Here is a 21,314-nt window from a genome sequence, read left to right as displayed (position 1 = left end):
TCAGAGAGCACTGGGAAGGATCTATTTAATGAAGTGAGCACACAGGGAGTCAGAGAGCACTGGGAAGGATCTATTTAATGAAGTGAGCACACAGGGAGTCAGAGAGCACTGGGAAGGATCTATTTAATGAAGTGAGCACACAGGGAGTCAGAGAGCACTGGGAAGGTCCACGGTTCTTTTTACCAGCAGCTTATAGGGAGAGCACTTTGACACCTTGTATCTCATACTATGTCTGTCTGGAGAAGCAAAAATAAAAACACCATCAAATGTGGCTGCCCTGACTGGACAATGGTCTTATTCCCTACCAACTGACTGGACAATGGTCTTATTCCCTACCAACTGACTGGACAATGGTCTTATTCCCTACCAACTGACTGGACAATGGTCTTATTCCCTACCAACTGACTGGACAATGGTCTTATTCCCTACCAACTGACTGGACAATGGTCTTATTCCCTACCAAACTGACTGGACAATGGTCTTATTCCCTACCAACTGACTGGACAATGGTCTCATTCCCTACCAACTGACTGGACAATGGTCTTATTCCCTACCAACTGACTGGACAATGGTCTTATTCCCTACCAACTGACTGGACAATGGTCTCATTCCCTACCAACTGACTGGACAATGGTCTTATTCCCTACCAACTGACTGGACAATGGTCTTATTCCCTACCAACTGACTGGACAATGGTCTCATTCCCTACCAACTGACTGGACAATGGTCTTATTCCCTACCAACTGACTGGACAATGGTCTTATTCCCTACCAACTGACTGGACAATGGTCTTATTCCCTACCAACTGACTGGACAATGGTCTTATTCCCTACCAACTGACTGGACAATGGTCTCATTCCCTACCAACTGACTGGACAATGGTCTTATTCCCTACCAACTGACTGGACAATGGTCTTATTCCCTACCAACTGACTGGACAATGGTCTCATTCCCTACCAACTGACTGGACAATGGTCTTATTCCCTACCAACTGACTGGACAATGGTCTTATTCCCTACCAACTGACTGGACAATGGTCTTATTCCCTACCAACTGACTGGACAATGGTCTTATTCCCTACCAACTGACTGGACAATGGTCTTATTCCCTACCAACTGACTGGACAATGGTCTTATTCCCTACCAACTGACTGGACAATGGTCTTATTCCCTACCAACTGACTGGACAATGGTCTTATTCCCTACCAACTGACTGGACAATGGTCTTATTCCCTACCAACTGACTGGACAATGGTCTTATTCCCTACCAACTGACTGGACAATGGTCTTATTCCCTACCAACTGACTGGACAATGGTCTTATTCCCTACCAACTGACTGGACAATGGTCTTATTCCCTACCAACTGACTGGACAATGGTCTTATTCCCTACCAACTGACTGGACAATGGTCTTATTCCCTACCAACTGACTGGACAATGGTCTTATTCCCTACCAACTGACTGGACAATGGTCTTATTCCCTACCAACTGACTGGACAATGGTCTTATTCCCTACCAACTGACTGGACAATGGTCTCATTCCCTACCAACTGACTGGACAATGGTCTTATTCCCTACCAACTGACTGGACAATGGTCTTATTCCCTACCAACTGACTGGACAATGGTTTTATTCCCTACCAAACGGCGTAAGATTCGCTGCCCGGTGCTTTTAGTGGCTTTTAAGTTTTTATTGTTCATGGTGTTGATTAGCCACTACAGTACATACATGTTTGAGAAGAATCACTGAATGAATACACTTAACATGCTCAGACGGAAAGAAGAACACGGTAAGAATCCAGATGTTGATGCATGTCCTCAGTATAGTAATACCAACGTGTGTGTGTGTGTGTGTGTCCGTGTGTGTGTGCGTGTGTGTGCGCGCGTGCACAGAGGATGGAGATGGATCAGCGGGCGCTGGAGGAGCAGCACGAGGGTCTCCGTGTGTCGTCGGCCCGTTCAGCTCTACTGCTGGAGAGACAGCAGGCCAGACTGGACAAGCAGCGCAGACAGGAGCTGGACCACAGCAACGCTAGGCTGGCCCGGACCCAGAGACTACAGTAAGAGTACAGTAACTAGACTACAGTAAGACCACAGCAACGCTAGGCTGGCCCGGACCCAGAGACTACAGTAAGAGTACAGTAACTAGACTACAGTAAGACCACAGCAACGCTAGGCTGGCCCGGACACAGAGACTACAGTAAGAGTACAGTAACTAGACTACAGTAAGACCACAGCAACGCTAGGCTGGCCCGGACCCAGAGACTACAGTAAGAGTACAGTAACTAGACTACAGTAAGACCACAGCAACGCTAGGCTGGCCCGGACACAGAGACTACAGTAAGAGTACAGTAACTAGACTACAGTAAGACCACAGCAACGCTAGGCTGGCCCGGACACAGAGACTACAGTAAGAGTACAGTAACTAGACTACAGTAAGACCACAGCAACGCTAGGCTGGCCCGGACACAGAGACTACAGTAAGAGCTACTGAAAAAAAGCAATTGAGGTTCTCCCTCATTTTCAATGCCGACGAGATTACATACAGTATATAAAACAATTTAAGACATGCAGGTATAAAACACAAAACAAGACTTCCTGTAAGGCATAGACATATTATACAGACAATGAGACAAAACACAAGTTAAAAACAGTTACATATTGAGGTAGGGAGGTTCAGAAGCAGGTTATAATATTAAATTGACCATAGGATATTGGGGTATTCATTTTCAATGTTTGCTGTAAAGTGTTCCATGTGGTTCGGGCATCAACGCAAAAAGCTGACTTTCCTAGTTCATATTGTACGGATGGGACCTCTACTTTAAGCCATTCACTTGAACGGGTCTGGCGAGTATTTCTTTTCCATTTCAATTGCAGTGACGATATCTTACCATGTGATAGATAGTGATAGAGCTCAGACATTTAAAATGATAGGTCAGTTTAGCCAACAATGGCATACAGTACATACGCTTTGTGCTTCAAGCCCTCGAGATACACCTTCTCACGATCTCTCTCCAGGAATAAGGCCCTCAATGAGATGAACATACACATGTTCTCTCTCTCTCTCTCTCTCTCTCTCTCTCTCTCTCCAGGAATAAGGCCCTCAATGAGATGAACATCAACATGTTCTCTCTCTCCAGGAATAAGGCCCTCAATGAGATGAACATCAACATGTTCTCTCTCTCCCCTCCACAATCTCTCTCCAGGAATAAGGCCCTCAATGAGATGAACATCAACATGTTCTCTCTCTCTCTCTCTCTCGCTCTCTCTCTCTTTCTCCAGGAATAAGGCCCTCAATGAGATGAACATCAACATGTTCTCTCTCTCTCTCTCTCTCTCCAGGAATAAGGCCCTCAATGAGATGAACATCAACATGTTCTCTCTCTCTCTCTCCAGGAATAAGGCCCTCAATGAGATGAACATCAACATGTTTGAAGAAAGTTTCTTCTCAAAGTTCAACACTAGCAGTCGATGATGGAACGCTTGTGTAACACCCGGGATTCGAACTCATCTTAACCACTAGACCAAAGGGATGTCCCTCTGGACCGGGGGGAGATATTAGACTTTTGAGACCATCAGGCAGAGGCCCTGAGCCAAAACACAATACATAATTAAACCATAGCTGTAAAATCATTGTATATTTTATTTGTATACAGACGTTGGTTGGTGTACTGTGCAACATGGTGTACAACCATTTCGTGAAATAAAACAAAAAAACAAATGAATAGAATTCACATGCATTCCAGTTTGACGTCCCTAAGCTTCAAGAATCTTGAATGTAAAGCTGTGTTGCTTACATTACATCACAGAATACTATAAGGTCATTCTTATATGAAGTCTGCCATAAATTTAATCTGCTGTATTTATTTTTTTACCTGACCCAGAAAACAAACTTCAAAACCATCCTAGGGTAGTAGGTTTCATTAACCTTCCATTATATTGGTTTTGTCAGTTTCACAGAATTTATAAAATGTACCTCAATGGTTCACAAAAACAGTAGGACTAGTAGCAAAATGAACAGCTGTGAAATGTCAGAGCCTCAATAAAAATACATTGGACTCCCGATCCCGACGGCCTTTACTGCGTGTCACCCCCACATCTCTCTCCTTTACTGCGTGTCACCCCCACATCTCTCTCCTTTACTGCGTGTCACCCCCACATCTCTCTCCTTTACTGCGTGTCACCCCCACATCTCTCTCCTTTACTGCGTGTCACCCCCACATCTCTCTCCTTTACTGCGTGTCACCCCCACATCTCTCTCCTTTACTGCGTGTCACCCCCACATCTCTCTCCTTTACTGCGTGTCACCCCCACATCTCTCTCCTTTACTGCGTGTCACCCCCACATCTCTCTCCTTTACTGCGTGTCACCCCCACATCTCTCTCCTTTACTGCGTGTCACCCCCACATCTCTCTCCTTTACTGCGTGTCACCCCCACATCTCTCTCCTTTACTGCGTGTCACCCCCACATCTCTCTCCTTTACTGCGTGTCACCCCCACATCTCTCTCCTTTACTGCGTGTCACCCCCACATCTCTCTCCTTTACTGCGTGTCACCCCCACATCTCTCTCCTTTACTGCGTGTCACCCCCACATCTCTCTCCTTTACTGCGTGTCACCCCCACATCTCTCTCCTTTACTGCGTGTCACCCCCACATCTCTCTCCTTTACTGCGTGTCACCCCCACATCTCTCTCCTTTACTGCGTGTCACCCCCACATCTCTCTCCTTTACTGCGTGTCACCCCCACATCTCTCTCCTTTACTGCGTGTCACCCCCACATCTCTCTCCTTTACTGCGTGTCACCCCCACATCTCTCTCCTTTACTGCGTGTCACCCCCACATCTCTCTCCTTTACTGCGTGTCACCCCCACATCTCTCTCCTTTACTGCGTGTCACCCCCACATCTCTCTCCTTTACTGCGTGTCACCCCCACATCTCTCTCCTTTACTGCGTGTCACCCCCACATCTCTCTCCTTTACTGCGTGTCACCCCCACATCTCTCTCCTTTACTGCGTGTCACCCCCACATCTCTCTCCTTTACTGCGTGTCACCCCCACATCTCTCTCCTGTCAGTCCTTTACTGCGTGTCACCCCCACATCTCTCTCCTGTCAGTCCTTTACTGCGTGTCACCCCCACATCTCTCTCCTGTCAGTCTACTTTCATCTATCAATAAAAAAAACTAAACAAAAAAACTATTCTTAAGACACGTTTTAAACTCAATAAGCCATCCATAATAATCATCATGTCATTCACACAAAATATGCTACAATTCATTCAGTGTATGATTTGTCTGCACTCTTAATGCTGTTTAGCACAATCAATTATACCAAAAGGCTCAATTAAAGTGCAAGATTTAAACAAAGGTAATTAACATTCATCAAATCCCGATAATTCCAAGTGTACCTAGTACTACTACGCCGCCTTACAACTCCACTAGGGATAAATAAGACAAATTGATCTGTCTTCACAGTGTGCTACGTGTGTGTGCTTGGCTTGTCACAGGCTTGCTTTGGCTATCAGGCAACCCCCCCCCCCCCCTTCATATTGTAGAAGCATTTATTTTAATCATTTACTGCATTACAAAAAGTCCTTTCTTTCTCATTAACAGAAAGAAGAATAGAGTTTGGCAGGAGGACAATAATTAAACCAACCCCAATACTTACTCTAAAGCAGTGGTTCTCCACAGTGGGGACGACCAGGGGTCCTTGAGGGGGCTCCAGGTTCCCCCGGGGACCCCCAGGGGTCCTTGAGGGGCCTCCAGGTGCTCCCTAGCTAAATGATTGATACGCTAGGAACCAAGTGGAACCTTATGCGTCTGTAACTCCCAAGAATTAAACAGACACAAACATTTGTGTCAACATGGAGGTTCCGAGGCTTAATGCATATCAAACCATGCAGGCGGTTCTTGAAAATAAAATAAAAGTATGACATTTGCATCTCTACTAAAAGGAGTTCTCAGAGACAAACTTGTCCCATCTTCTTTGCCATAACGTCAAGGCGTTCTGCTGTTGTTCCTGGGATAAGGAACTGTATCTGAATGAAACACAAAAAGGGACATGTGTTAAGCATGCATGTACACACAATAATATTACTATATATAGCTTGGCAATTATGAATGCCATTTATTACCATATCTATCAGATAATAGATGAAGGAGCGATGCGTGAGTCCGTGATTATGGAAAAAAACTGCAACTCTTTGGGATATTTATATGTAGTTTGGCCACCAGTGTCTTGCACCGAAAATAGACAATCTACAAACTCGCAATGTGTTAAATAATAAATCTGCTATTTTCGGTGCACAACACAGGCATAAAACTAAAGTATACATCAGCCAATCTTTTCTTAGTTTAAAAAAAACGAAATCCTTTTTAGCAACCATAAAACAGCCATCTCTGTTATGAGGACCAGGAAAAAGGTGCTCACAATGTCCATTATGAGGACCAGGAAAAAGGTGCTCACAATGTCCATTATGAGGACCAGGAAAAAGGTGCTCACAATGTCCATTATGAGGACCAGGAAAATGGTCACAATGTCCATTTCTCAAAAATGATACGATACTAGTTGGGACATTTTACCCTCAAGATAGTAACGCACACTATAAGCACCGTGTCTCTCCTCTCTCTATAATAATAATAATAATATAATATATAATAATATATATAATATATATAATATATATAATATAATAATATAATAATCCTTATGCTTTCTTGCTGTCAAGGAAAAGGAGTCCGTGTTGCAGAACTGGTGATTTAATAAACAAAATAATAATTCAAAAAGAACAAACGTGATCATAACCAGGGTTCTAATTCTGTATCCAACCTCCGTAGTGAACAACAAAAGTAATATCTCTCTTCCTCTCAATAATGCGACCGCTTCCCTGCACACCAGAACAGAAAGTAAAGACAAGATGTCCCATAATGCTCCTCGTCCCAGCCTCAGCCCGCCAACACAGTTAAAGGAACAATCCCCCTGTATATACCTTAGGGTTACAACGCGTGCACGCGCACACAGCCTCACCTGATGGAGTTCATGGCCAGTTCCTTGAGGGTGCCGATGTGAGACCTCATGCCTCCGAAGCCCACGAACGCTTCATAGAAGTCGTCGGAGAGGCCGGAGGATCCCAACTGGGCCGGGTCGTCAGAGCTGATGACCAGCGGATGACCCTCTGCCATCAACACAGCCGCGGGATGGTTCCTCAGATCGGCAACCAGCTTCAACACCTGGGAAATGACCACAACAAAAAGGACATGTTTGAGTTGTTACGGCAGCGAAAACACTACAGACACTAGAAAGAGTTCCCCTCTGTGGAAACGGGTCTCCACCAGGATTACAGCGTCTGTGAAGTTAGCTGTACGCAGACAGACAGACGGACGGACAGACACACACGGACGGACGGAGTGCAAAACATACTCTCCCCCTGTCTTTGAGTGGTGGAGACAATAAACCTGTGTGTCATACCTAAAGTCTAAAGTCATACCATGGCATTTCAACATTTTTGGTTCATTATATTTCTCTATTAGAGAAAATGTATGAACAGAAATGCATACAGTTTGACCATTAGTATATGTTTTGTCTCACTGTGATGCTGTTGCTTTTCTGTTGTTTTTCTGTAAATGTGTCTCAGTTGTTTTCACTGTTTGTACTTTGTTTTCTCGCTGTTGTTATTCTGTGTGGTAGCTTTAGTGTTTTTATTCTTCTCCTGTACAGCACTTTGTAAACTCTGAGTTTTGAAACGTGCTATATAAATAAAGTGGATTGGATTGGATTATCTACTGGATATAGATAATATCCAATAGATAAGTCTGTGAAGTTAATTCACTTCAGATGCATGTATGAATTTAGAGTAACATTTAGCCCCAGTACAATTCAGACAACGGTGGCACGTTTCTGACAGATAAAAGTGACCCATACAGTGATGACACGATGCTGAACTAAGCATGCTTTTATTTATTTTAGTTTTTTAATATATTTTTTATCCCACGATTTTGTAACCCATTTTTCACCCCTGTGTCAATCATCTAATGTGATCCTGGGCTCTACACACCCTCCACCAACCTAGTCCCCATATATGGGGGACAATGGGAGAGCAACCTAGTCCCCATATATGGGGGACAAGGGGAGACCAACCTAGTCCCCATATGGGGGACAAGGGGAGACCAACCTAGTCCCCATATATGGGGGACAAGGGGAGAGCAACCTAGTCCCCATATATGGGGGACAAGGGGAGAGCAACGGACTTGAACTCATGCTTCCTTCATGCCTGAGTGTCCAAGTTGCTCCTTTACACCTGACAGGGGGGAGTTTCCCTGGTTGGACATAGCGCGTGGAAGGAACACGTTATTCCAACCAGTTCCTTTCCCCTCCATCAGGCGCCCCGGCTGGCCAGGGGGAGGCAGTTTTGCTTTTCATTTTTAACGAATGGCTGAAAGCGAAAACACCCCGACCTGGTTGGAGATGGGGCACACCTCCACAGCCACGCCTCTCTTCCTGGACATCTGCCTGGCGAGCGGGTGGCGAGTCAGAGCGAAGCCGTGTCCGATGCGAGAGGTGTTGAACAGCAGAGCGTCCAGAAGGTTCTGGTCCACCTCGGTGCCCTCCTGGTCTAGACGGGGGGGAAGAGAAGGAAGAGGAACAGGAATGAACGTCGTCTGATGCAGTGGTTCACAACACTTGCCCCGGGACCCAAACTGGTTAACCCATTTTGGGCGGGAACCCCTTTTGGTGTTAGCAATACACTATAGCTATTGAAAAATAGCAGATCTACAAGCTCATAGCGCGCCACCGAGTGGCGCGCTACGAGCTTGTAGGTCTGCTATTTTTGAAAACTCGAAGAACGACTGACAACAACCTTTTCAGAAAACTGTCAGGATGTAGAAGACATTTTTAGAATCTGATCTCAGGTCAAAATGGGTTAAAAATGGGTCCCGACCGCGTGAGCTTGTATGTCTTCTATTTTTGAATATTATGCAACGCTAGTAAAAATCTGAAACGACACGGATGCTTTCCCGGTTATAATGGGTTTTTAAATTACTTCACTCACTCGTCTCTCCAGCATGGAAGAAGTAGGGAAGAGTGAGTCCTCTTTCTCCTGGAAGAGACAACGCCTCCCTGAAGTACCAGAGGGGTCTACCACTGTCCTCACGGCCCACCTGAACACACACACACACACACAGTGAGGCTGTGAAATGTTACAGCCCGACAGGTGAACACTACTGCTGCATTTCCACTACTTTGTGGCTTTGTTTTTCTTATCCTGCTACTTCTGCATATGTTCTACTATTAATACCACAGTCTGCTACTGGTAGCTAACGTCTCTCACCAGGTCTACTATTAATACCACAGTCTGCTACTGGTAGCTAACGTCTCTCACCAGGTCTACTATTAATACCACAGTCTGCTACCGGTAGCTAACGTCTCTCACCAGGTCTACTATTAATACCACAGTCTGCTACTGGTAGCTAACGTCTCTCACCAGGTCTACTATTAATACCACAGTCTGCTACCGGTAGCTAACGTCTCTCACCAGGTCTACTATTAATACCACAGTCTGCTACTGGTAGCTAACGTCTCTCACCAGGTCTACTATTAACACCACAGTCTGCTACTGGTAGCTAACGTCTCTCACCAGGTCTACTATTAACACCACAGTCTGCTACTGGTAGCTAACGTCTCTCACCAGGTCGAATCCAGCCATGGTTTCTGGGAAGTCCCTCTGCAGCCGCAGAGCCTCCTCTACCGCCGTGGTCACCATGGACGCATTCATCCCCCTGAGAAGAACGCACACATACCCACTGATTAACCACTTAGAGCCTCGTCTAGGAGTCCACTGATTATAACCACTTAGAGCCTCGTCTAGGAGTCCACAGATTAACCACTTAGAGCCTCGTCTAGGAGTCCACTGATTATAACCACTTAGAGCCTCGTCTAGGAGTCCACTGATTAACCACTTAGAGCCTCGTCTAGGAGTCCCACAGATTAACCACTTAGAGCCTCGTCTAGGAGTCCACTGATTATAACCACTTAGAGCCTCGTCTAGGAGTCCACTGATTAACCACTTAGAGCCTCGTCTAGGAGTCCACAGATTAACCACTTAGAGCCTTGTCTAGGAGTCCCACTGATTAACCACTTAGAGCCTCGTCTAGGAGTCCACTGATTAACCACTTAGAGCCTCGTCTAGGAGTCCACAGATTAACCCCTTAGAGCCTCGTCTAGGAGTCCACAGATTAAAACCACTTAGAGCCTCGTCTAGGAGTCCACTGATTAAAACCACTTAGATGTTGTCTAGGAGTCCAATGTTCCCTAAAACAGCGGCTCGGGACTTTTGTTTGGCAAATCGTCCCGAGCCGGTTTCGGGAAGGCCATGAGGGTCCAAGTGGCTAAAGCGCCTTTTGGTGTTTTATAAGCATTATGTTATACCTTGTCAGCATACTATGTCAGCATACATAGTATGTCAACATACTATGTCAGCATACTATGTCAGCATACTATGTCAGCTCTCCATGCTGGAGAGCTGACATAGTATGATTAGGGTTTTTCAGAAAACTGTCAAGATTCAGAAAACATTTAGTAGAGCGAAACGTTTTGTCATATCAGGCCCAAGTCCCAAATCTGCTATGTGTGAAACTTGAAGCGTTTGGACATGGTGGTGACAGCAGGTCACCTGTGGACGGTGAAGCGTTTGGACATGGTGGTAACAGCAGGTCACCTGTGGACGGTGAAGCGTTTGGACATGGTGGTGACAGCAGGTCACCTGTGGACGGTGAAGCGTTTGGACATGGTGGTAACAGCAGGTCACCTGTGGACGGTGAAGCGTTTAGACATGGTGGTAACAGCAGGTCACCTGTGGACGGTGAAGCGTTTGGACATGGTGGTAACAGCAGGTCACCTGTGGACGGTGAAGCGTGTGGACATGGTGGTAACAGCAGGTCACCTGTGGACGGTGAAGCGTGTGGACATGGTGGTAACAGCAGGTCACCTGTGGACGGTGAAGCGTGTGGACATGGTGGTAACAGCAGGTCACCTGTGGACGGTGAAGCGTTTGGACATGGTGGTAACAGCAGGTCACCTGTGGACGGTGAAGCGTGTGGACATGGTGGTAACAGCAGGTCACCTGTGGACGGTGAAGCGTTTGGACATGGTGGTAACAGCAGGTCACCTGTGGACAGTGAAGCGTTTGGACATGGTGGTAACAGCAGGTCACCTGTGGACAGTGAAGCGTTTGGACATGGTGGTAACGGCAGGTCACCTGTGGACGGTGAAGCGTTTAGACATGGTGGTAAAAAGCAGGTCACCTGTGGACGGTGAAGCGTGTGGACATGGTGGTAACAGCAGGTCACCTGTGGACGGTGAAGCGTGTGGACATGGTGGTAACAGCAGGTCACCTGTGGACGGTGAAGCGTTTGGACATGGTGGTAACAGCAGGTCACCTGTGGACGGTGAAGCGTGTGGACATGGTGGTAACAGCAGGTCACCTGTGGACGGTGAAGCGTTTGGACATGGTGGTAACAGCAGGTCACCTGTGGACAGTGAAGCGTTTGGACATGGTGGTAACAGCAGGTCACCTGTGGACAGTGAAGCGTTTGGACATGGTGGTAACGGCAGGTCACCTGTGGACGGTGAAGCGTTTAGACATGGTGGTAAAAAGCAGGTCACCTGTGGACGGTGAAGATGACCCTCGCCCCGTAGAAGTCTGGATGTTGTGCTGTGAAGAGTCTGGTGACGTCCTGGTAGGTCTTCATACCCCACGCCCTGTCGTGGGTGCTTCCATCCAGTTCATATGTCTGTGGAAACACAATTATTTTTTCATGTCATATGAAAGCAGGGAATCATAGCAAAATAATTATGTATTGGTTAATTCGATTGAGTGAATAGTTTTGAAATTACAGCTAATAGAACTGAAGTCAAACAATGTGACAATTTAAGTGCACGTGATTAGAGTGTGTGTGTGTGTGTGTGTGTGTGCGTGCGTGCGTGCGTGTGTGCTGCTCACTTTATGTTTGCGTGCATGTCATTCTGTGATGTTTGGGCAAAACTGTGTCTTACCAATCAAACAATATTGTACCTGCCTGACATTTTTAAAGTAGCCTGTTAACATTATAATGTGAATTCACGCGGCCGGGATGGTTTCATCACAATTATACCAGGCCTTTTTAAAGGCCTAAGATTAAGGACATCTCTTCATTTACCTCTGGGAGTAAAGCCCTTAACTCCAGATACATGACGTTGTCCTCGTAGAACCTCATGAGGCCTTGGTGGTAATAGTCCCTGAAGACCGGAGCGTGTGTGACCAGACCCCAGGCCACCAGGAAGGTCTGCTCGAACCGCTTCCACACCACGTCCTGGCTGGGATACACCGCGGCTGGCTCCTTCTCCGTGAACAGAGTCAGGTTGGCTATGATGCTAGTAGACACACGGAGGAAAGAGTCGGGTTGGCTATGATGCTAGTAGGCACACGGAGGAAAGACAGTCAGGTTGGCTATGATGCTAGTAGGCACACAGAGGAAAGACAGTCAGGTTGGCTATGATGCTAGTAGGCACACAGAGGAAAGACAGTCAGGTTGGCTATGATGCTAGTAGGCACACAGAGGAAAGAGACGTCAGGTTGGCTATGATGCTAGTAGGCACACAGAGGAAAGACAGTCAGGTTGGCTATGATGCTAGTAGGCACACGGAGGAAAGACAGTCAGGTTGGCTATGATGCTAGTAGGCACACAGGTTGTCAAATTAAGTCGACTAAAATGTGTTTTGGCGGGCCTTGATGTCGTCGTAATGGCAGATTTTATACTTGCTGAAAATAGACGATCTACAAGCTCACAACGCGTCGCGCTGCGATGCATTGTGCATTGTGTAGATCGGCTATTTTCAGCATGCAACCAAGTGTAAAATGACGTGTCTTTTTCTTATACTGGATCTCATTTTAGTTTATTTGTTGAGGAAATTGTCAGTATATTCAGTTAGTTTTAGTCACCACAGCTTAGTTTCTATTTAGTTTCCATTTAGTTTTCGTCAGTCGACGAACATTTCTCGTCTTTTAGTCGAGGAAATCAACGCGTTACCTGTCGTCCAGGTCTGTGGCGTTCCCCATCTTGGCCCTGAGCCTCTCCAGCAGGCTCCACGAGGAGCAGAGGGGCAGCGCTTTGGGCTGGCCGGAGGAGAAGACGAAGCGGGGGGACCGGTCGTCAGCGGTACCGGTACCGGCGGTGGTGGTGAAGCACATGTAACAGTGAGGTCTGTAGGTCACGTTCTTCACCAGCCACTCCACCTCCACCATGGAGAAGTCGTGGACATGCAGCGCTCCCCCTGAAAAACCCCCACGTGAAAGAAAGGCCTTCCTTATTATGGACCACATGCAGACAGCGGCCATCTTACCATACTGTATAAGTTAACCCATTCTGACCTGAGATCAGATTCTAAAAATGTCTGTTTGAAAATGACAGTTTTCTGAAGAAGCTATGTTTCTATGTCAGTCGTTCTTCGATTTTTCTAAAATAGCAGACCTACAAGCTCGTAGCGCGCCACTCGGTGGCCTTACCCTTACCCTTTGGCATGTCGTGCAGTAGACTGTAGATGGGACTGTTCCTTACCCTTTGGCATGTCGTGCAGTAGACTGTAGATGGGACTGTTCCTTACCCTTTGGCATGTCCTGCAGTAGACTGTAGATGGGACTGTTCCTTACCCTTTGGCATGTCGTGCAGTAGACTGTAGATGGGACTGTTCCTTACCCTTTGGCATGTCGTGCAGTAGACTGTAGATGGGACTGTTCCTTACCCTTTGGCATGTCGTGCAGTAGACTGTAGATGGGACTGTTCCTGATGAGATGTCTGGCCTTGAAGAAGTGCAGGGCGGGAGGGAAGTCCTCTCTGGACATCTCCTGTACCTTCAGCTTCTGGAGACGATCGCCCAGACGCTGCTCCTCCGGAGACAGGACCTGCTGTCCGCCGGTCTGCATGGACTGCTCCAGTCGCATGAGAGCTTCCCTGTGTCTGGGAGGTCAGGACATGGTTATTAATGAGAGCTTCCCTGTGTCTGGGAGGTCAGGACAAGGTTATTAATGAGAGCTTCCCTGTGTCTGGGAGGTCAGGACAAGGTTATTAATGAGAGCTTCCCTGTGTCTGGGAGGTCAGGACAAGGTTATTAATGAGAGCTTCCCTGTGTCTGGGAGGTCAGGGCAAGGTTATTAATGAGAGCTTCCCTGTGTCTGGGAGGTCAGGACAAGGTTATTAATGAGAGCTTCCCTGTGTCTGGGAGGTCAGGACAAGGTTATTAATGAGAGCTTCCCTGTGTCTGGGAGGTCAGGACAAGGTTATTAATGAGAGCTTCCCTGTGTCTGGGAGGTCAGGGCAAGGTTATTAATGAGAGCTTCCCTGTGTCTGGGAGGTCAGGGCAAGGTTATTAATGAGAGCTTCCCTGTGTCTGGGAGGTCAGGACAAGGTTATTAATGAGAGCTTCCCTGTGTCTGGGAGGTCAGGACAAGGTTATTAATGAGAGCTTCCCTGTGTCTGGGAGGTCAGGACAAGGTTATTAATGAGAGCTTCCCTGTGTCTGGGAGGTCAGGACAAGGTTATTAATGAGAGCTTCCCTGTGTCTGGGAGGTCAGGACAAGGTTATTAATGAGAGCTTCCCTGTGTCTGGGAGGTCAGGACAAGGTTATTAATGAGAGCTTCCCTGTGTCTGGGAGGTCAGGACAAGGTTATTAATGAGAGCTTCCCTGTGTCTGGGAGGTCAGGACAAGGTTATTAATGAGAGCTTCCCTGTGTCTGGGAGGTCAGGACAAGGTTATTAATGAGAGCTTCCCTGTGTCTGGGAGCTTCCCTGTGTCTGGGAGGTCAGGGCAAGGTTATTAATGAGAGCTTCCCTGTGTCTGGGAGGTCAGGACAAGGTTATTAATGAGAGCTTCCCTGTGTCTGGGAGGTCAGGACAAGGTTATTAATGAGAGCTTCCCTGTGTCTGGGAGGTCAGGACAAGGTTATTAATGAGAGCTTCCCTGTGTCTGGGAGGTCAGGACAAGGTTATTAATGAGAGCTTCCCTGTGTCTGGGAGGTCAGGACAAGGTTATTAATGAGAGCTTCCCTGTGTCTGGGAGGTCAGGACAAGGTTATTGCAGTTATAGCTAAAAGTACCGAAAATAACAAAAACTAGGATTGAAACAAACAAAAAAACATCTTAGTTAACTGAAATGCAAATTAAAAGGAGGCTATACAAACAAAAGGATAACTAAATCGTGAAGAAGGCTTTATTTTTGTCTAAACGGTCATCTTAAAATTAAAGTAGTCTATACGAGTCATGTGACCTCTCTTCTTTTCTGTTCATGTTTACAAAAAAACAAAAAAGAAACAATGTATTTTTTTGGTAATTCATACAAAAGCCTATTTGTTTTAATTAACCAAACACAATATTACATACACCACTACAAAACTAAGCCTTTTTTACAAAACAAAACTAAATAGGAAAAGCCAGTTTAAAAACTAAACATAAATTGAAGTCAAAACTAAAAGGAATGAAATAAATTAAAAAGTGAAATAACCCACTTTGGGTCAGGAGGCATGGCGGTGCCCAGTGTGACACAGCACAGTAGAATGAACACCACGGCCACGGGGTGTCGCTGTAGCTGCAACATGACCACTGATATATCCATATGGTGAGTCTGAAGAGAAAAACAAAACTGTAATTTGAGGACAGATGTCAAAAACACAACAAGATCAGATCAGAACAAGAAAAAAACACCATTGATGAATGACTAGCCTACTGTACTGACCGCAGAGTTTCAATTTCACACCTACAGGTGCACGTTACGTATAGAAACCGTTTCTAGCAAAACGCGAGTTCCCTGTTCCTCAGAAGTTGACGTTTCTCACACAAAATGAACCAAATTAATACATTTGGTGTCAATGTACGTTGAAAATGAAGCATACAAACGTGTAGACGTTTAAAACAACTAACAATCGCATTATCGCGCAGGCAGCTATATAAACTCAACTGTTGTCATCTGGGTCTTCCATTGTAGTTAGAAATATACATCGGGGAAAGATGGAACTCTCGCGTATTTTGTCACAATAACAAGTCAACAACGATCAAGTGGTTGTAGCTATTTTGCCAGCTGGTCGAAGGGAAGAAAAACACATAACTTTACAATGTAACAACGCCATAATAACAATAATAATGCACAATAATCTAAACAGCTGATCGCACGCTGCACATTGTTTTGTCCGTGTTCTTCTCGTCTCGCTGTGTCTACTGTCTCTACTCCAACTAGACAAGTCTGGATTGTCCAAATAAAAAACATACCTTTCTTTCCTGTGAAATGGCAAATGGATGAAATGCACAACGGCATTGATTAAAGAGCAGCCAGCCAGGCAGAGACAAAGCGAGCAAGCTGTCTGTCTGGTCTGTCTGCAGCCGACCAGTGGCGTGTGTTTTTCCTGTTTTGGTTCGGGCATTTGGGGGCAGGCTAACCTCGCGTCACCAGACTAATACCAAACGACTCGCCCCTTGATCGTCCCTTTGCCGTCCTCCTCTATGCCCTTTACAAAGTGTGAATGGAGTTTCTAGGAGAAAGTGATTGTTTGTTTTTGACAAAATATTGTTTGTTCAATTTGAATTCAGCAAACAGACATTTTCAGAGTTTCCTTCTTTTTTTTTGTTGTGAAAACGCATGAGAAAAATCACAAAAATTGTAGTAGGCATGCACCACTTTGGTTCAATTTGAAACCATAAATGTATGCCTATAGGCTATAGGCTATATCATATCACTATAACATTTTAAAACAATTATAAACAATATCAAACGCTAAAGCTTTAACTGCGATTTATATATATTACTACACAGGAAATAGCAAGGAAAGTCATTTGTTGCCTCACTATAGGCCCTGCAAAGGACCTGCGAAGGTATATTGAGCAACATTAAAGAAATGATATAATAGCACGATGCAACATTGTCAGATCTTGTTCAACATAACATAGTAGCCTACTGTAACTGTACGCACCGTTTTGTATACCCCACACTCCCTTTGAGTTTCTGGGAACTTTGCACCTTTTTTTGTCATATTCTGACAAACACTCCCATATAGGCTACAGACTCTGTCCACCTCCTCTCTGGACAGGGGCATCGTTGTCTTTTAATTGGAGTATAAAGAACGCTGCAAAGTTCTGGACTGCTTGGAAAGCCCTCAGTATTGTCAGGTCCAACACAGTCCTATACATCAAACAAAATAGTGTTAATGAAGTTTAAACAAAAGAACAAAAAGTAAAATACATCATGAGTGGTGGAGGCTGATGCTGTTGTTTGGTGTCCGCTGGCTGTGTCTTGCTGGGTTGCTGAGAGAGAGAGAGAGAGAGAGAGAGAGAGAGAGAGAAAACATTAATGAAAATATAATGTTAACATTATAATGCTATGGGGTCCACACAAGACACGTTTACACCAACACAAGTTTAGTGTGAGTTCTGTGGACCAACACTAGAGGGCAGCAGACCACATGCCTAGGCTTAGTAGGTACTGCTGAAGTCAGTATCACGGCTAGTGGTGGTATCAATACTGCAATATAGATGTATATACTTATTACTTTGTTACAAGTAAAAATCCGGAATTCAAAATGTGCATAAAAGTACATAAATGCTGTATGTCTCATTTAAAGTTTTGACATGTATAATATACAGATATGTTTTTTAAATAGCTGATCTACAAGCCTGCAATGCATCGCAATGCGACTCAGGGGTCAAAACAGGTTGAGCTTGTAGATCGGCTATTTTTGCCACGACAGTATAGGCTATATGCAATGTGGCCCCTCTGGAGTGATTGTGGAAATATAGTGGCCCTCTCCATATAGCATCAAAGTTATAAAATAATAAAATAATACAGACTATACTAGGCTTTGAAGTAAAAAAAAAAATATGAATCATTGCTAATATAACAGTGTACACTTTCAATGGAAAGAAAAAAGGCATACAGTTTGCTTACGCTGTTTCTCATTCACTGTTACACAGAAGAAGAAAGAAATCACTCTGCAAATGATCATCACAATCAGAAATAAAAAGTTTCCAAATCCCTACAATAGGCTATTTGTTTTTAAACATCATAATTTGTCTTAAGGTGGACTGAGAAGCTACTTTAATAGTTTAGTAGTCACAGATTTGATCAATTTACTTTACTATTATGTGTGCGCATCTGTACGTGTTAATACAGCAAACATTATTCAAACATTATGCAAAACATGCAAAAACTACAAACATCACTCAAAAGTACAACATGGTACTATAAGTGCATACATCACTCAAATCAGTATAAAAAGGTCAAGATGTGCAATGTAAGTGCAAACGTTACTCAAAAGTATAATATGGTACAACATGCAGTAAGTATACCTACCAGTGCTTCTTTTGCCTCTGCAACGCCATGCCTTTACTTGCATGTGAATTATTTTGTTTTGACGGTACTTGTACTGTTCTACATTTTTAATAAAATATTAATTTAATCAATCAATCAAACCCATTAATTATAACACAGATATGCTATTATAACAATTGCTATTCATGTCAACATGCTCTCTGAGTCTCAATAATAAGTACTGCTGTTTAATCTAGCAGAAGAGGCAATTAATTGAACACAGTTTGGCACATCCATGGGTTTGAACCCATGGAATTATAGTCTTCGGATTCAAAGCGCGATGCCTAGTCCATTAGACCAGTAAAAAAATGACGAAATGACAAAAACGATGGGTTATAGCGCATGTTTTTTGAAATTTTGAAAAAAAAAGTTAGCCTCGTTTCTCATCATTTTGGACCATGGGCTATAGCCCATATCGTACGGCATACTATAGCGCGCCGTTTTTCATCATTTTTGAGGATTTGAAAAAAATGACGAAATGACAAAAGCGATGGGTTATAGCCCATGTTTTTGAAATTTTGAAAAAAAAAAGTTAGCCTCGTTTCTCATCATTTTGGACCATGGGCTATAGCCCATATCGTACGGCATACTATAGCGCGCCGTTTTTCATCATTTTTGAGGATTTGAAAAAAATGACGAAATGACAAAAACAATGGGTTATAGCCCATGTTTTTTTAAATTTTGAAAAAAAAGTTAGCCTCGTTTCTCATCATTTTGGACCATGGGCTATAGCCCATATCGTACGGCATACTATAGCGCGCCGTTTTTCATCATTTTTGAGGATTTGAAAAAAATTACGAAATGACAAAAACGATGGGTTATAGCCCATGTTTTTGAAATTTTGAAAAAAAGAGTTAGCCTCGTTTCTCATCATTTTGGACCATGGGCTATAGCCCATATCGTACGGCATACTATAGCGCGCCGTTTTTCATCATTTTTGAGGATTTGAAAAAAATGACGAAATGACAAAAACGATGGGTTATAGCCCATGTTTTTGAAATTTTGAAAAAAAAAGTTATCCTCGTTTCTCATCATTTTGGACCATGGCCTATAGCCCATATCGTACGGCATACTATAGCTCGCCGTTTTTCATCATTTTTGAGGATTTGAAAAAAATGACAAAATGACAAAAACGATGGGTTATAGCCCATGTTTTTTGAAATTTTGAAAAAAAAAGTTAGCCTCGTTTCTCATCATTTTGGACCATGGGCTATAGCCCATATCGTACGGCATACTATAGCGTGCCGTTTTTCATCATTTTTGAGGATTTGAAAAAATTGACGAAATGACAAAAACGATGGGTTATAGCCCATGTTTTTGAAATTTTGAAAAAAAAAGTTAGCCTCGTTTCTCATAATTTTGGACCATGGGCTATAGCCCATATCGTACGGCATACTATAGCGCGCCGTTTTTCATCATTTTTGAGGATTTGAAAAAAATGACGAAATGACAAAAACGATGGGTTATAGCCCATGTTTTTGAAATTTTGAAAAAAAAAGTTATCCTCGTTTCTCATCATTTTGGACCATGGCCTATAGCCCATATCGTACGGCATACTATAGCTCGCCGTTTTTCATCATTTTTGAGGATTTGAAAAAAATGACAAAATGACAAAAACGATGGGTTATAGCCCATGTTTTTTGAAATTTTGAAAAAAAAAGTTAGCCTCGTTTCTCATCATTTTGGACCATGGGCTATAGCCCATATCGCACGGCATACTATAGCGCGCCGTTTTTCATCATTTTTGAGGATTTGAAAAAATTGACGAAATGACAAAAACGATGGGTTATAGCCCATGTTTTTGAAATTTTGAAAAAAAAAGTTAGCCTCGTTTCTCATCATTTTGGACCATGGGCTATAGCCCATATCGTACGGCATACTATAGCGCGCCGTTTTTCATCATTTTTGAGGATTTGAAAAAAATGACGAAATGACAAAAACGATGGGTTATAGCCCATGTTTTTTGAAATTTTGAAAAAAAAAGTTAGCCTCGTTTCTCATCATTTTGGACCATGGGCTATAGCCCATATCGTACGGCATACTATAGCGCGCCGTTTTTCATCATTTTTGAGGATTTGAAAAAAATGACGAAATGACAAAAACGATGGGTTATAGCCCATGTTTTTGAAAATTTGAAAAAAAAAGTTAGCCTCGTTTCTCATCATTTTGGACCATGGGCTATAGCCCATATCGTACGGCATACTATAGCGCGCCGTTTTTAACCATTTTTGAGGATTGGAAAAAATGACGAAATGACAAAAACGATGGGTTATAGCCCATGTTTTTTGAAATTTTGAAAAAAAAAGTTAGCCTCATTTCTCATCATTTTGGACCATGGGCTATAGCCCATATCGTACGGCATACTATAGCGCGCCGTTTTTCATCATTTTTGAGGATTTGAAAAAATGACGAAATGACAAAAACGATGGGTTATAGCCCATGTTTTTGAAATTTTGGAAAAAAAAGTTAGCCTCGTTTCTCATCATTTTTGACCATGGGCTATAGCCCATATCGTACGGCATACTATAGCCCGCCGTTTTTCATCATTTTTGAGGATTTGAAAAAAATTACGAAATGACAAAAACGATGGGTTATAGCCCATGTTTTTGAAATTTTGAAAAAAAAAGTTAGCCTCGTTTCTCATCATTTTTGACCATGGGCTATAGCCCATATCGTGCGGCATACTATAGCGCGCCGTTTTTCATCATTTTTGAGGATTTGAAAAAAATGACAAAATGACAAAAACGATGGGTTATAGCCCATGTTTTTTGAAATTTTGAAAAAAAAAGTTAGCCTCGTTTCTCATCATTTTGGACCATGGGCTATAGCCCATATCGTACGGCATACTATAGCGCGCCGTTTTTCATCATTTTTGAGGATTTGAAAAAAATGACGAAATGACAAAAACGATGGGTTATAGCCCATGTTTTTTG

General features: G+C 43.9%; 1 protein-coding gene across 3 annotated transcripts; it reads right to left on the bottom strand.

Moving 5' to 3' along the window:
* Positions 1 to 1,723: 1,723 nt before the first annotated feature.
* Positions 1,724 to 16,478, bottom strand: LOC308313972 (adenosine deaminase 2-A-like). Of its 3 annotated transcripts, none has more exons than XR_013963923.1 (12): positions 16,290 to 16,478; positions 15,533 to 15,648; positions 13,773 to 13,987; positions 13,061 to 13,304; positions 12,191 to 12,404; positions 11,658 to 11,785; positions 9,682 to 9,772; positions 9,046 to 9,154; positions 8,450 to 8,607; positions 7,023 to 7,225; positions 5,664 to 6,033; positions 1,724 to 2,030 (listed from the first exon to the last, which is right to left on the bottom strand). XR_013963923.1 is itself a non-coding variant. In XM_080761322.1 (11 exons), exons 2-11 carry the CDS (start codon positions 15,637 to 15,639, stop codon positions 5,943 to 5,945), a joined length of 1,560 nt encoding a protein of 519 aa, XP_080617448.1. In that variant the 5' UTR covers positions 15,640 to 15,648; positions 16,290 to 16,478; the 3' UTR covers positions 4,899 to 5,942. The 3 variants fall into 3 exon arrangements, 1 of the variants encoding a protein (XP_080617448.1); XR_013963924.1 differs by lacking the exon at positions 1,724 to 2,030 and adding an exon at positions 3,624 to 4,056 and having other exon boundaries at positions 5,181 to 6,033; XM_080761322.1 differs by lacking the exon at positions 1,724 to 2,030 and having other exon boundaries at positions 4,899 to 6,033.
* Positions 16,479 to 21,314: the final 4,836 nt, after the last annotated feature.

The sequence above is a fragment of the Protomyctophum bolini genome (genome assembly GCF_963924005.1).
Source record: "Protomyctophum bolini genome assembly, chromosome: 4".
NCBI lineage: Eukaryota > Metazoa > Chordata > Actinopteri > Myctophiformes > Myctophidae > Protomyctophum > Protomyctophum bolini.
This window is presented reverse-complemented; position numbering and strand designations above follow the sequence as displayed.

What these genes read in the sequence shown, in the direction of transcription:
- LOC308313972 (XM_080761322.1), bottom strand. Translation starts at nt 15,639, where the DNA reads ATGGATATATCAGTGGTCATGTTGCAGCTACAGCGACACCCCGTGGCC. An exon ending in ACTGCACGACATGCCAAAGG is followed by an intron (nt 13,305 to 13,772) that starts GTAAGGAACAGT and finishes GGGGTTTTTCAG; the next exon opens with GGGGAGCGCTGCATGTCCAC. An exon ending in GCCACAGACCTGGACGACAG is followed by an intron (nt 12,405 to 13,060) that starts GTAACGCGTTGA and finishes TGTGTCTACTAG; the next exon opens with CATCATAGCCAACCTGACTC.